General features: G+C 47.9%; 1 protein-coding gene across 1 annotated transcript in view; it reads right to left on the bottom strand.

Moving 5' to 3' along the window:
- Positions 1-10427: 10427 nt before the first annotated feature.
- The window catches only part of LOC147715124 (granzyme-like protein 1), a 288780-nt gene continuing 284777 nt past the window's right edge, over positions 10428-14430 (bottom strand). The window contains exon 5 of the mRNA XM_086923608.1: positions 10428-13605. Within this exon, the coding sequence (XP_086779734.1) occupies positions 13459-13605 (147 nt within the window). The 3' untranslated portion in view covers positions 10428-13458. The remainder of the gene's footprint in view (positions 13606-14430) is intronic.

Raw genomic sequence — 14430 nt, 5'->3', positions numbered from 1 at the left:
GGACACGACTGGAAGGGGAGGGAGGTGGGAAGGGGGGGCAGGGAGGGGATGGTTTTTCTACTCACGCAAGTTGGGGGACCAGGGAGGTTTGGGGGGGAGGGGGGAACCAGTTGAGAAACAGCAGCGACACGCCATGCCGCACCGTGAGCCGCCCTTGCTCGGGGGACCCACATGGAATGAGAAAGGTTACACGCAATGGCAGACACACTAGATAACCCACACACAGGTGACGCAGGAGTCACCGTATTATCATGGAATGTGAATGGTCTTGGGTCGAAGATTAAACGTAGCCTGGTAAATGCCTACCTTAAAAGGCTAGCGCCGGATATTATCCAACTCCAGGAAACCCACCTCAGAGGCAATCAATGCGCTTTTATAGCAAGAGGCAGGCACGTAGTACTAGCACACGCAGGCTACACAACAGACTCCAGGGGGTAGCGATCCTCGTTAAAAAAACTACACCTTTCACTACCGCTTGTACATGGCTAGACCCGCAGGGGACTTACGCAGGAGTACAGGGAGTCTGGAAGAGGCGTAGATACACGATCATCTCAGTCTATGCCCCCCCAAAACTACAGGCACGCACCCTCAAGGCAATCACCGCTATCCTTTTAGATACGGCAGACACGATTCAGATAGTGGGGGGGATTTCAACGACGTGATGTGTGTCGCAAGGGACAGATCGGGGACACCGCCCACAATAGGATACGACACAGCACTAGCGCGGCAGATGCAAATCATAGGCCTCACTGATGTCTGGAGGTGGCTTCATCCTACACAGGAGGCCTATTCCTTCTACTTGGGGGCCCACAGGGTATTTTCAAGGCTGGATTATATCTTTATGTCCCGACAGGATGTCTCCGTAAGTGATCTAGCAGAATACAAGGCACGGGGAATCTCAGATCACTCCCCACTATATGCACATATGGGACGGGGGAGGAGGGAGAGGAGAGTGGAATGGCGCCTAGCAGCTTGGGAGATCCAAACACCAGAAATACTGAAGGGTATCAGAGCAGACATAAAGGTGTATGTGGCCGAAAATGAGGGCACGGTCAAATCAGGGATCACACTCTGGGAAGCAATGAAGCCGGTCCTAAGAGATCGCATACAAAGCAGGCTGGGAGAGCCCAGGCGGAAGCTGCAGGACACGGTCACTAGTGAAGAGGTGTCGATCTTAGCCCTAGAAGCGGAATACCACCATTGGAAGGAAGAGGCAATACTCAGGAAACTGTTAGACACGCAAAGACACTATAGAGAACTGGTCACTGGGGAAGCACGCACGCAGGCGCTGGCGACACTCCACCGATTATATGACGTGGGGGATAAATCGGGCAAACTCTTGGCATGGCTGAGCAGGAAAGAAAGGGCAGCAAGGTGGGTAGATAGGATTACACTAGCAGAGAATAGGTCAGCATGCACGGACGAGGCGATAGCAGAGGCCTTTGCAACATACTACGAAAACTTTTATAGGGCCAGGAACCTAGGTAGCGAGGATGACGCACACCACTATATGTGCGACATAGAGGTGCCGACCCTGTCACCTGAGGCCGTCGCGGCCTTAGACGCGGAGATGACACTAGAGGAAATAGCGGAGGCTATAGCATCCCTGAAACCGGGGAAGACACCGGGGCCCAACGGCTTCCCGGCGGAATTCTTCAAACGGATGGCTGACCCGTTGCAACGCCATGTAAAAACTTTATTTGTCGAGGCATACCAAATGGCGAGCCTGCCGCCAGACCTCGCCCTGGCCACAATTGTCCCAATATACAAGGAGGGCAAACCTAGGGACGAATGTGCCTCCTCCCTCCTCAATATGGAGACGAAGATTTTGGCCACTGTTCTTGCTAGACGCGTGCGGAAGGTAATTTCGGATCTGGTCCATGCGGACCAGTCCGGTTTCCTCCCGGATAGGGCAACCAAATTGAATCTCTGCCGCACGCATAATTGGCTTCAGGAGGTCCGAGGGAGGAGCGAGCCCCACTGGTTCCTCTCGTTGGATGCAGAAAAGGCCTTCGATGCGGTGCATTGACCCTTCTTGCTGGAGACACTACGGAGGTTTGGCTTTGGCCCCAAGTTTTTGAAGTGGATTCAGCTCCTGTACTCAGCCCCGAAGGCGCGAGTGCGGGTCAATGGGAGGTTGTCTCGCGAATTCCACATTGGCAGGGGAACGCGCCAGGGATGCCCCCTGTCCCCCCTACTCTTCACACTTACAATAGAAATCTTAGTGATCAGGATTAGACAGAATCAGGGAATTAGGGGCTTCACATGGGGAGAATCTGAAGATACCCAGGAGAAAATGTCACTATATGCCGATGACGTCCTGTTGTTCGTTACAGACCCGGACGCAACAATCCCGATATTGTTCAAGGAACTGGCTGATTTCGGTGGAAGGGCAGGCCACACTATTAACTGGCACAAATCGGTGCTGTATCACCCGCAAGGCCTGGAGCGGAGGGAATGCCTGCCAGAACTCCTCATTCACACCACAGAGGGCTTCCAATACTTGTGAGTGTACATAACACTAGACAGGATGCTCTCCTTTAATAATAATGTGGCCCGAATCATGACAAGCGCGAAGGCAGAAATGGATCGGTGGCGACAGCTCCCGCTCACCTTATTGGGTCGCGCGGCACTATATAAAATGGTTCTGCTCCAGAAGTTTCTCTATGCCCTTCAAAACGAATACTATCCGCTACCGGTTAAAACTTTGAATAAAATCCATGCGGACCTGCGTACATTCTTGTGGCTGGGGAAACAGCCGAGAGTGGCCCTATCCACACTGCAGCGCCACCAGTACAGTGGAGGGATTTCCCTTCCCAACCTAGAAGCATACTATTGGGCGGAGCATCTCGCTCCGATTAACGAATGGTTGCATGCGACAATAGATCACCCTACCTATGCACTAGAAAGGTCGAAATGGTCTACCACCAACGTACTGTACTACTTGTACGGAGGGACCGGAGGAAAGCAACTTCTACCGGCCACTAGGATTACGCTGACGGCGTGGCATAAGGCGACTAAACGCATGTGATGGGACGAGCGGCTCACCCGGCAGACGCCGCTATGGCATTGTAAATGGCTGGGTGAACTCAACAAATTGAAAGGCTTCAGACGATGGGATGATATCGGCATTTCAACAGTAGGGGACTTGATTGCAAGGGGAGAACTGAAAACGTTTCAAGCGCTCAAGGAAGATTTTGGCTTACACAACACACAGTATTACAAATATACGCAACTGAGACATGCTTGGAGGGCACAAAATATCACACTGACAGACATCCCAGAATACGCTCCACTGGAGGGTAGGTTACTGCAGGAGCAGATAGGGAGCGGGGCGGTATCCCTCACATATAGAACACTGACCAACAATATGTTAGGTGACCTACAAGACACAAATGGGAGGCAGACACGGGGGCCATGGAGGACCTAGACTGGGAGATGGTTCTTATGCACCCACGCGAGGTAGCGATCAAGTCTAGGCTTCGACTCATACAGCTGAAGGTGCTCCACAGAACCTATTTCGACAGGGTACGCCTTTTAAAAATGGGGAAGGTCACTGATACAGCGTGCCTTAGGTGCCACCAGCAGGATGGCGACTTCTATCAGACACTCTGGGGTTGCGATATCATACAAGCGTACTGGGAAGAAATATTCGTAGAATTAGATTACTGGGAACGACTCTACCACGCGACCCTAGGTTGGCTTTGTTGGGTATGACAACCGAAGTTGACCTGGCCCGCCCCTTGATCATCTTCCTAGTACTGGCTTTGGTGGTGGCGAAGAGAGACATTGCACGACACTGGGGGGCTGCCGAACCGCCAGATTTAGAGGAATGGAGGAGGGGGCTAGACTTATACATGGCGGCAGCGAGAGTGACCTATAAGGCCTGGGGCTACCCCAAAAAGTTTCGGAGAGTATGGGCGAAATGGAGACAATACCATGGGCTGGAGTGAAGGACCATTGAGTGGGAGTTTCGGAGAAGATCCCTAGTGCCACAGGCCCAACGGCGATAACTAGGGGAGGCTATGTCCTAGACCATAAGGTATAGACCAGATATGAACAGTGGGTGGAAATACATCAGGGGGGTGGGAAGGACCCGGGAGAGGGGGGGAGGGCGTGGGCATGGGGTTGGCTGTTTCTGGGGTTGTTTTTCTTTTTCATTTCTTACGTTCTTACTATGATGTCTGTTAAAGATCCACACATGTTGTTGACACATGTGGAAACCTGGGACGCTAAAAAAGAAAAAGTTGTGTAACTGACGGGCAAGGCTGAATGTTGAAGCAAGTCCGTGTGCTCATTTTTCATTTGTGATACTTTTAATGCAACAATAAAAAGTATTTTTTTAAAAAATTGCGCCAAAGTCATCTCAACCTGCAGGGTGCCTCTCCCAGCCTAGGAAGACCACCTCCCTTCAGGAAATACCCAGGGACTGCCGTGGAGTAGTAGAGCTGCTCTCCTGCAAGCACACAAGAAGGACCACAAGGATTCAGGACCCGCCAAAACCCGCCGCTGCCATGCACCACTGGATCCGAGCCCCCAGCCTGAGTCAAAGTGAGCCAATGGTGTGAGCGTGGTCGCCCAGCCTTAGGAGACAGAGTCGTAAACTCTATGAACCCACCTGGAGCCTTTGTGTGTGGGCATCTTCAACTGCAAGTGCTCCTGGATGAAGAAACACGACACCTCAAAGACCCTCTGCACCCAGCAGCTCCCGCCTGAGGAGAAGAGGCCCACTGGTGGCCCTACGTCACAAATTGAACTCACTGTTTAGTTCAGCCTAACTGGTCCCCCAGTCCAAACCTGCAGCTTATTTTCACGCAGGCAGATCCCTATTGACTAACATTGGGCACCCGATGCTGTATTGCATCACTGAACCCAGCTGCCCTAATGCTGCTGGAGGTTAGGTTACCTGCTGGTACTGCCAGGAGATTGGCCTTGTAAGTCATGGTATTCTATCTAAATGCCATACTTGTTTTTCCTCCCACAGGATGAAATTGCAGCTTCTCAAAAATGCACTGTAGACTTTTTAAATATATAAGTATTTCTCTTGCAAAATTTACTTACCTGATCATAATGATTCTGGTACATAACTATATATAAAGATGTGTTATGTTTATAAATTGTTATGTATTTTGATCCGTGTGCATCATTTATTGACTATTGTGTATATATTTGCAAATGTCTAGCACTCCTCTCTAATACGTTTAAGGCTTCTTGACCAACCTACCCCCCTAGAAGAGCACCTTGGGATTGCCAGAGCAAGCCCCTGTACACTCATAAGGGAATGTCTGAACTCTTTACACAGTACATCTCTTTTTGATGTACTATATAAAGAGTCAGCTTCATACAATGACAAACAAATTTGCACAGACATTCTGTTTTGCTGATAAAGCTATGCAGTATACAAATGATAAACTGTAGAAATCAGATTTCAGCAAATATTTGCATTTGCACATCACCAAATATCACTAAATGTATAGATTTGTTTGTTCTAATAAAATCTTTAATTCCAACACACTTCACAATTACAATAAAATGTGCTCCATTTGTTCTTTCTTAGCTGCTAGTATATTCTGAAATGTTTTTACAGTTCAATTAAAAGTATTTACATTTTGTAGTGAGGTACACAAAAATGACATCCTGCAGCCTTCATTTTTCTCAATCCCTGTAGTCAGCAAAATTGTTGCATAGTCCATCCAACGCTGGGATCCAAGAGAAGACCCTGGACCGGACCACCTCCTTCCTCTCTGGCAGAACACAGAGCGTCCGCCTCCCCCTTCCGCTCCAAAGCCGCCAAAATCATCTGCGGCGTTCCCCAGGGCTCATCCCTCAGCCAAACACTGTATAACATCTACATGGCACAACTCGCCCATGTCACCCGACTGCATGACCTCATCATCGTCTCTTACGCCGAAAACACCCAGCTGATCCTCTCCCTCACCAAGGACTCCCAAGCTGCCAAAACTAACCTCCATGAAGGAATGAAGGCAGTCGCCTAATGGATGAGGAACAGCCGACTGAAGCTGAACTCAGACAAGACGGAGGTCCTCATCCTCGGATCCACCCCCTCAGCCAGGGACGACTCCTGGTGGCCGACCGCATTGGGAACAGCTCCAACACCCACCGACCACGCACGCAACCTAGGGGTCATCCTGGACCCCATCCTCTCCATGACTAAGCAGGTCAACGCTGTCTCCTCTTCCTGCTTCAACACCCTCCGCATGCTTCGCAAGATCTACAAGTGGATCCTCACTGGAACAAGAAGAACGGTCACCTAGGCCCTCGTCAACAGCAAGTTGGACTACGGAAACGCCCTCTATGCAGGAGCCTTGGCCAAACTCCTGAAACGGCTTCAATGCATCTAGAACGCCTCTGTACGCCTGATCCTCAACATCCCTCGCCGTAGCCACATCACACCCCACCTGAGAGACCTGCACTGGCTCCCCGTCAACAAGAGGATAAACTTCAAGCTCCTCACCCACACACACAAGGCACTCCACAACACCGGACCGGCGTACCTCAACAGACAACTCAGCTTCTACACCCCCACCCACCAGCTCCACTCCAACGACCTCGCCCTCGCCACAGTCCCCCGCATCCAAAGAGCGACCGGCGTCGGCAGAACATTCTCCCACTTCACCGCCAAGACCTGGAACACCCTCCCCACCCACCTACAGCAGACCCAAGACCTGCTGACCTTCAGAAGACTCCTCAAAACCTGGCTTTTTGAGCAGTAGCAGCACTCCCCACCCCCCAGTACCTTGAGACCCTCACGGGTAAGTAGTGCGCTTTATAAATGCTATGATTGATTAATTGATTGATTGATAGATCACTTTACAAAATCTTCTCGTTTTGCAGTCAGAGAACTGAAGTAAACATCAACCTGAATTGTAAGAGAATAAACATAGTCTGACATTTGAGATCTGTCTTTGAATGTACAGAAAATAAAATCTAAATGTAAAGGGCTTTTCATGGCTCATTTGCCTTCTAATCTCCAGCATGGTCACAGGCATACTCATGAACTTGTAGTGCCAGAAATAGGTAGAATCAGGTATGTTTATTACAATCCACTGAGTTGCAGCAGGAGTACCTAGTGGAACAATTTCAAAAAGAATTCCCAGGAAGTGAGCACTCAGCAAAGAATATAAGGAGGATCAGAGAAGTGGTAATGAGCCTGTGCTCCACGGGAGGGACAAAGACATGTTGGATAGCCTAAAACAAAGTCAGTGAATAGAGTGCAAGCAAATGTGAGTTACAAAACGCAGCCAGTGATGATCCATTGGAGAAATACATCCCTAGGTAGGCTTTCAGCATGTCTGCAATATGTTTTTTGCAATAGACATCTCCACTGTCTGGTAATCTTAATTCTTGTTGTAGGGATACTGTGGAATCACACGACTATGCTTGGGATCATAGAACCTTAGTAGGCATCCTACCACCTGAGTACCCAGGAGTCTAGACCCACTAGCTTTAGTGTCTCACTTGCCCTCCTACTCACTCACAGAGGAACAAGTGATTAGACACCCGAGAACACAACCTTGCCGACCCTCTCGGGAATCAAAGTTGCAGGACTCACCCGTTCGCTCCCACACTCATACTAATAATTCTGACAGAGACACAAGGAAAGTATAACAATGTTTATTTTAACTATTGTGCTCTAGTATGCAGTATTTGTGCCACAATAAGTAAGAAAATGCCTAACAGAAAAACGGTCAGCATACTAAGTAGTCCATCAATCATAAAAGGAGCTGTTATTCTATAAGACAGGGTAGTCTAACACCCCCACCTTCTACAGAAGGCAAACGATTATATATCAGAAGATATCTGGGTGTTAGCAGCAGACCCCACACCATAGCATACACAGATGAAAGTTCTACATCTCAGGTGCTGTCATGATCTTTTCTCTGAAAAGTTCTCTGTCCAAGTGTGTCTTGTTACAAATCTGTGCATACCTATATGACAAAAGTATGTGTTCCCAAACAACAGCAGCATTGTGTGTTTTGTCTAGGTGCTAGGGCCTGACCAGAACACAATAACAAGGGGCATTTTTGTTTGACCTTGTCTACGGAGTTCAGACTAAATCCCAGGAAAGAACAGAACGTGAAAAACAATGCTGGTTCTGTGTGAAAGTACAATGAGGCACAAAGCAAAATAAGTTTGTAAAGTAACGTGCGCAAAGTAGAGGGCAGTCTGCAACGTGCTCATGCTAACAAAGAGAAAATGACAATGGGCCTGCACCAGACATATGACATCCTAAAGATAGGTAGTCTGACACAGCTGCATTTTCACCAAATGCTATTTTGTCAAGAAATGCATACATTTTTTAGCGTACAACAGCATCTTTACTCCCTACAATTTAACAGATGCCCTAACTGCTCATGCATGCCTAACACAGAGGTTTTTATGTGTCACGTGATTCAGTAATAAAATCAAAACATTATTTATTTGGGGTGCAAAAAGTTGTGCAAGCAATAAAGTACAGGGAGGTTTCAATGCCCCTATGGCAGGAGAACACTCAAAAGCCGGTCCAACCTGGGTCATCTCAAATCACATCTTTCTAAACTATACAAATATCTATTTGCAGCCCTGCCAAGTACCACGCATCAGGCCAAAGACCTACACATGTCAGTGTGGTGGTCTGCATCACTAACTATAGCGCCTCCTCAGCTGTCAAGCTTAGCTGGAGCACTGCTAATGTGCCACTAACTGACTGAGCAAAGCTGAAGTGGCAGCGCGCGGTGCGCTGCTCAGGGCAGGCTCGGGGGCTCACACGCTGTTGCTCGCAGCTCTAGCTAAGCTACTACGGGAAACAACCATTACAACGCAGTCATTACAATGTACTACATTTACAACGCAGTCATTACAGGGCATGCCTTCACAATGCAGCCATTGCATCACATTACACTACAACGCATGTCACTACAACGCATGTCACTACAACGCATGTCATTACAATGCATTACCTCTACACTATCCAACACTTACCCTACTGTTGCACTCACTGGAGTGGGAATAGTCATTTTTACCCCTACACTATCCAACACTTACCCTACTGTTGCACTCACTGGAGTGGGAATAGTAATTTTTACCCCTACACTATCAAACACTTACCCTACTGTTGCCCTAAAAGTATTGTGTTGTAATGGTCTGCGTTGTAGTGGTATGCGTTGTAATGGAACGCGTTGTAAATGTTTCTACAAATGCGTTGTGATGGCATGCATTGTAAAATCATGCATTGTAATGGAGGTTGCGATGTAAAAACCGCATTGCAAAGGCATGTGTTGTAAACATTTGCGTTGTAGCGTGTCCTATTCAACTACTACAAATGATTCCGCTACAACGTAACATAGGAACCCTGATTGACGCGACAGTGGCGCAGCATTACTGGCTACATCCACTGACATCACAAGTAAGCATGGGCGAATTTTGCGAATCTCGCGTTTGCGAATTTTGCGGATTTGCGAACTCGCAATCTGCAAAAATCCGCGAATTCTCGCGAATTTGCGGATTTTTTTTTTTGTGTGTGTTCGCGCGGGTTTCTGCCAGTTCGCGAGGGTTTTGTACAATTTCGCAAACGCGAACTTACCTGTCGGGTCGCAAGTTTTGCGAACTTGTTGTTTCTACGTGTCCAGCCTGTTTGGGACACTCTTCTTCATCACTGCCACCCTCTGTCACCACTGCCACTCTCTGACTACTCATGCCACCCTCTGGCCCACCCATGCCACCCTCTGTTTCATCACAGCACCCTCTGGTTGTCCAGTGCACATTATTGTGGCAAAGCAAAGCACACCTTCCCTGCCTCAAGTGACCTGAATTAATTTGGGGCTGATTAATGTGTCACAGAATATTTTTTTAGCTGGCACCTGCTTCCTTAGTGCTTCCTGATTAGTGATCTTTTGCACTTGCTAAGTGCTTTCATTGTTGCAAAATTAGTTACAACACCTGCCCTGCCCCAACTGACAATAATGAATTAGGGGCTGATTAATGTGTCACTGTTGGATTTGAACTTCCAGCCTGACTCCTGCTTGTCTCCCTTAGCTGTAATTCAGGACCTTTGTGGCATATGTGTAACTATTCTGAGGGCCAGAGCAGAGTCACATAATAGTTGCAAGTAGGCAACTGAACTCTGGAGGGGCCCCTCAGGAAGCACTACAGGAAATGGCTACTAATGATGAGCTTGAACTTTTGAACCTGGTAAGTAGTTTCAGTTTTGCTAAGATCGTATTTCTGCAATTTAGCGCTTATTCGCGGGGCGCGAAGTTGAACTGGGAAGCCGCGAACTCATGCGAACAGTGCGAGCAAGCCATAAAATCCGCTGCTCGCGGATTTGCGGATTTCGCGGGAAATTCGCGAATCTCGCGGATTGTGAATTTACCGAAAATCCGCAAAATCCGCGAGCGGAACGGATTTTCCGCCCATACTTAATCACAAGGAATCAGGGCGCAGTCAGCCAGGACACACAGAAGTGTGTGTCACATTTATAGGCGGGCCCGGCCGCCTGTGCGGGCAGCTGAGGGTTTAGTTATGAATAAAGTTTGGCAGTGGCAGCGCAGACCCACTGCTGCTCGCACTGTATAGGGGGATCCCAGCCGCTGCGTGAGTGGTGCCTCAGCAGCCCAGGGCACTGCAGTCCACTGTGCAGCTAGCCTCAATAAATGCCCACTGCCAAGCAGCGAGGAGTTGAGTTCGTGGACCGGACTGCTGCCAGGGAAGGATAGAGATAAAAAAATGGCCTGGGCACACCATTTGCGTATTGCCTTTCGGCAAAACACTGCTTCAGCTGAGTTTTATGAAAAGAAAGGGGGTGGGGGCATGTTTTATTAACTTCACTTAGATAAAAAAAAAATGCACAGATTCGTTCACACTGCTGAGACATACATGAATGCAAGTGAGACCACTTCTGTTCAGGCTCCCTGCCCCCACTTAATCAGTATACATTAATGGGCCAGCCCAGCGAGAGAAAGGGAGTGTTACCTCCGCACATCTGCCTCGAGAAAGGCCACTCAGGCACCCACTGGCCACTGACGGCATCCTAATAGCACAGACAGCCCCCAGGCTACCCAAAAAAAGCAGCCCACAGCTGGAACACGGCTACCAGCCCTTCGGCCATTTCCATAGTGCCCGCGTTACAATGACCACTGTCTGCTGGGTTGTGGTGGCCAGTGCTTACCAGGCCCGTATCAAATTGGCGTTCGGTAGACAGAAGTGGATCACCTAATTCCTAATACAATTTGCCTTTTTGTAGGGCTCATGATCAGAATCATTCTGAGCTGCCTGTGTACGTTACAGCTTAGTGCTCTGCCTGTGTTACTGGTTTTCTTGCAGGGCTCCTGGCCCTCTGTCAGGGGGGAGCGAAGCGGGCGTTGCAGGATCCTGGATGATTATGTTTTATTTGTGGCCGGCACCCCAGGGAAGTCAGGTGAGAGCATACCTTTAACACGGCTCTCATGCTGCTGGCCCCTTTACCTCAAAACCATGATAACTGTCTTTCACTGACGCTGCTGGTTGCCCATATATTATGTTGTTCACACCTAAGATCCGAGAGGCACATGTACATACCGCTTACAGGCTTCCAGATTTCCTACATGGATAAAAGTTAAATTTCGCCCAGACGTGCTCACCTTGAATTGTGGCTTGATTTTGATTGCAAGAAAGTGTCACTTATAGTCGTTGAAATGTCACTCATAATTACACTGAAATTATAAAAATGTCACACGTAGCAATTTGAAACCTTGGCAGCTATGCACCGGGTTCTTGCCTTTCATGCTAGGCGTTGGCCTATTACATCTGTTAGGCTCTATTTTTGGCTGCACCACAACCTATTCCCATAAGTGTTTGCATGGATGGTTGTTAAATATGTAAATATCTCTTTCTTAGATCTGTTAGGAACTATTGCCCATGATTGATAAAGCCTTCCAAAAGCATCAACTCTCAACAAACTATGTATGGACGCTGGTCTGCTCCCTGTAAATCCAGTCCTGTGTGGGAAACTAAAGGTGGCGGGTGGGGGGTTAGGGGGGGTGGGGGTAGCATTATAATGTTTTATATTCTTTACAGGAAGGTAAGAAACAGTAAAAAACTACTACATGCCCTCACATCTAAATTGGGCAGGGAACATATAGCCATTTGGCCACAGCGGAGATAGAGTAGTCTCCGCCGTGGCCAAGCTTTAGGTCCACCCGCAATTACATTTGGCGGGTGAACCTATTTATTGGCAGGGAGGAAACTTTGTTACTCTTGCGATGGAGTACCCTCTCCGCCAGTATGTAAATCAGGCCCAGAGTGAACCTTTCACTACTGTTGCTTGTGCCCCAATTTTTCTATGTATAAGTGACACTTTCAATACTGCTCCATGTGCTGTACATGTTCTGTATGTGGTAGAAGCTGAGCTTTCACTGGTTGTGAAGCAAGCTTGCGCTGCAGCTTCTTGTGCATCCTTTGATCGATGTCTTTGGACAAAGCCTTCCATGGGATCCTTAGTTGGGTGGTTCTGTAGTAGGCCTACAGCGGGATCCATTTGTGGTGTCCTTGGAGGAAGCCTTCAATGTGAGGCCATGATAGAAGTTTTCGGAGGTGGTTTTCAATAGGTTCCTTTATTAGTTTGCCAGACGTCTTTAAGGGAAGCTTTTAATGGAATACATTAGTGGGTGCTTTGGAGGAGGATCATTTGTAGAATGCCTTTGGTGGGTGAGTTTTCCAGACACCTGGATTTATTTGTTAAAGATACATTAGAACCCTTTAGCAAATGATTTTGGGAGAACCTTTAAAACATTTCTCCTGCGAATGTCTTCAAAGTAAGCTGTCAATGGAATACATTAGTAAATGCTTCTGGAAGAAGCCCTCCATGCCGTACTTTGTAGGATGTCTTTTGATGAAGTTCTTACTAGCAGACGTTTGTGGATGTCTTTTATGGAAGCCTGCAACTGAAGAGTTTCATAAAAGCCTTTGTTTGGGAGTTTTAGGAAAAATGCCAGTAGCCGTTCGCAGAAACTATTTAGAAATCTCAAAATGCACATCTTTAAAATGCCATGTCCGTCTGAAAGAAACCTGCAGGCCTCTGCACCCCACTCAGAGATTTGCCCCATTCTGGTTTGTCATTTGGTAGATTGTGTCAAGAGGGGCACTATTAATACCATATATTTACGAAACAGCCAAACGAAAAGGCAATTATCACTTTTTCAATAAAGAAATCAACATTCTCATTATTTTGAGCGTGGACAGACTTGATTGGTCTCCTGGATGTTATATTTGCTTTTAGTTTCAATTTACTTTGCTTTTATCAGCAGCTTGCAAAACCCTGGTCTCTTATGGAAGCATGGACAACTTGCAGACGCTTGTGCTTAAGGTAAGCATTTTGAAAATTGGGCAGACAGCCAATAGCTTTGTTGTTCGAGCAGTAGATGGTAGCATCAGCATCCTGTTAGTGGTGGTTCGGAGATGGACTGTACAAAGAATGCCCCTTCAGCCAGACCGTCTGAAGATCTTCTTTATCCAGGGTATGAAGTGGGAAATCTTTGTGAAGATTCTGGGCGGCCGTCCTGTGCTGAGCCCATGTGAGACGATGCCCTGCAGTACATTCCGACAGATCAAGGGTCCTCCAGAATCGCCCTACAAGGGAAAGGAGAGCAACAGTAAGGGAACAATATTTAGTTTAATTTGAAAATAAAGCAATTGCATCGCCATTTTTAGTGTCCTCCTATTGTTCTGAATGAGTTGCCCAGAAACGCTTCTGACACACCATGGGTTTCTTTACAGAGTTTATTTCCAGATCTCCACTCGATCACTAGTGCACCCAGATACATCGACGGTTTATAGCACATAATACTGGGGCCAAAATACTAATGTTTTGCATCTCACAAATCAGTTTCAAACTGGTCTCCTACTGCAAAGTCACAATACTGAAATGCGCTAAACTCTAAAAATGATGAAAAAGCTAAAATTGCAGAAAGCACCAAATACCTAAGTGTTATTTATGGAACATTTACGCCATTGTGATTACTGAAGACCACGTAATGAATGCTATGTACCAGTAGCCGCCCGCATTCCTCGTGGGTGAGGGGGCGGGTGCGAGGGATCTCAGGGGGGTTCCGCAGGGGGTGTCGTGAGAGAGGGGGTTACGGGGAAATTTAAAAAAAAAAGAATTAAACTTACCTTTCCTCTGGGCCCGCTTCTTTTCGGCTCCTGCTCTCCTGCCTCCAACAGGAACAGTAAGTAGGCAGCCAGGCTCCCTCCCCTAAGCCAATCACAACCCTGCAAGCAGCGTTGTGATTGGTGGGGACACCCCCAGTCAGGGTCTAATGGGGTTGTTATGTTCTCCATGCAGCCTGCAATGAAGCCTGCATGGAAAAGTGCAGAGTGTGCATGACTTGTTTGGGCGGCCAAACAGTCTTTGTACACTCAGGAGTGGGCAAACCACTCCTCCCCTGCCCTGCT

Source organism: Lissotriton vulgaris, chromosome 5 (assembly GCF_964263255.1).
Source record: "Lissotriton vulgaris chromosome 5, aLisVul1.2, whole genome shotgun sequence".
Classification (NCBI taxonomy): domain Eukaryota; kingdom Metazoa; phylum Chordata; class Amphibia; order Caudata; family Salamandridae; genus Lissotriton; species Lissotriton vulgaris.
The sequence above is the reverse complement of the archived record's forward strand: the minus strand, read 5'-3'. Positions and strand labels throughout refer to the sequence as shown.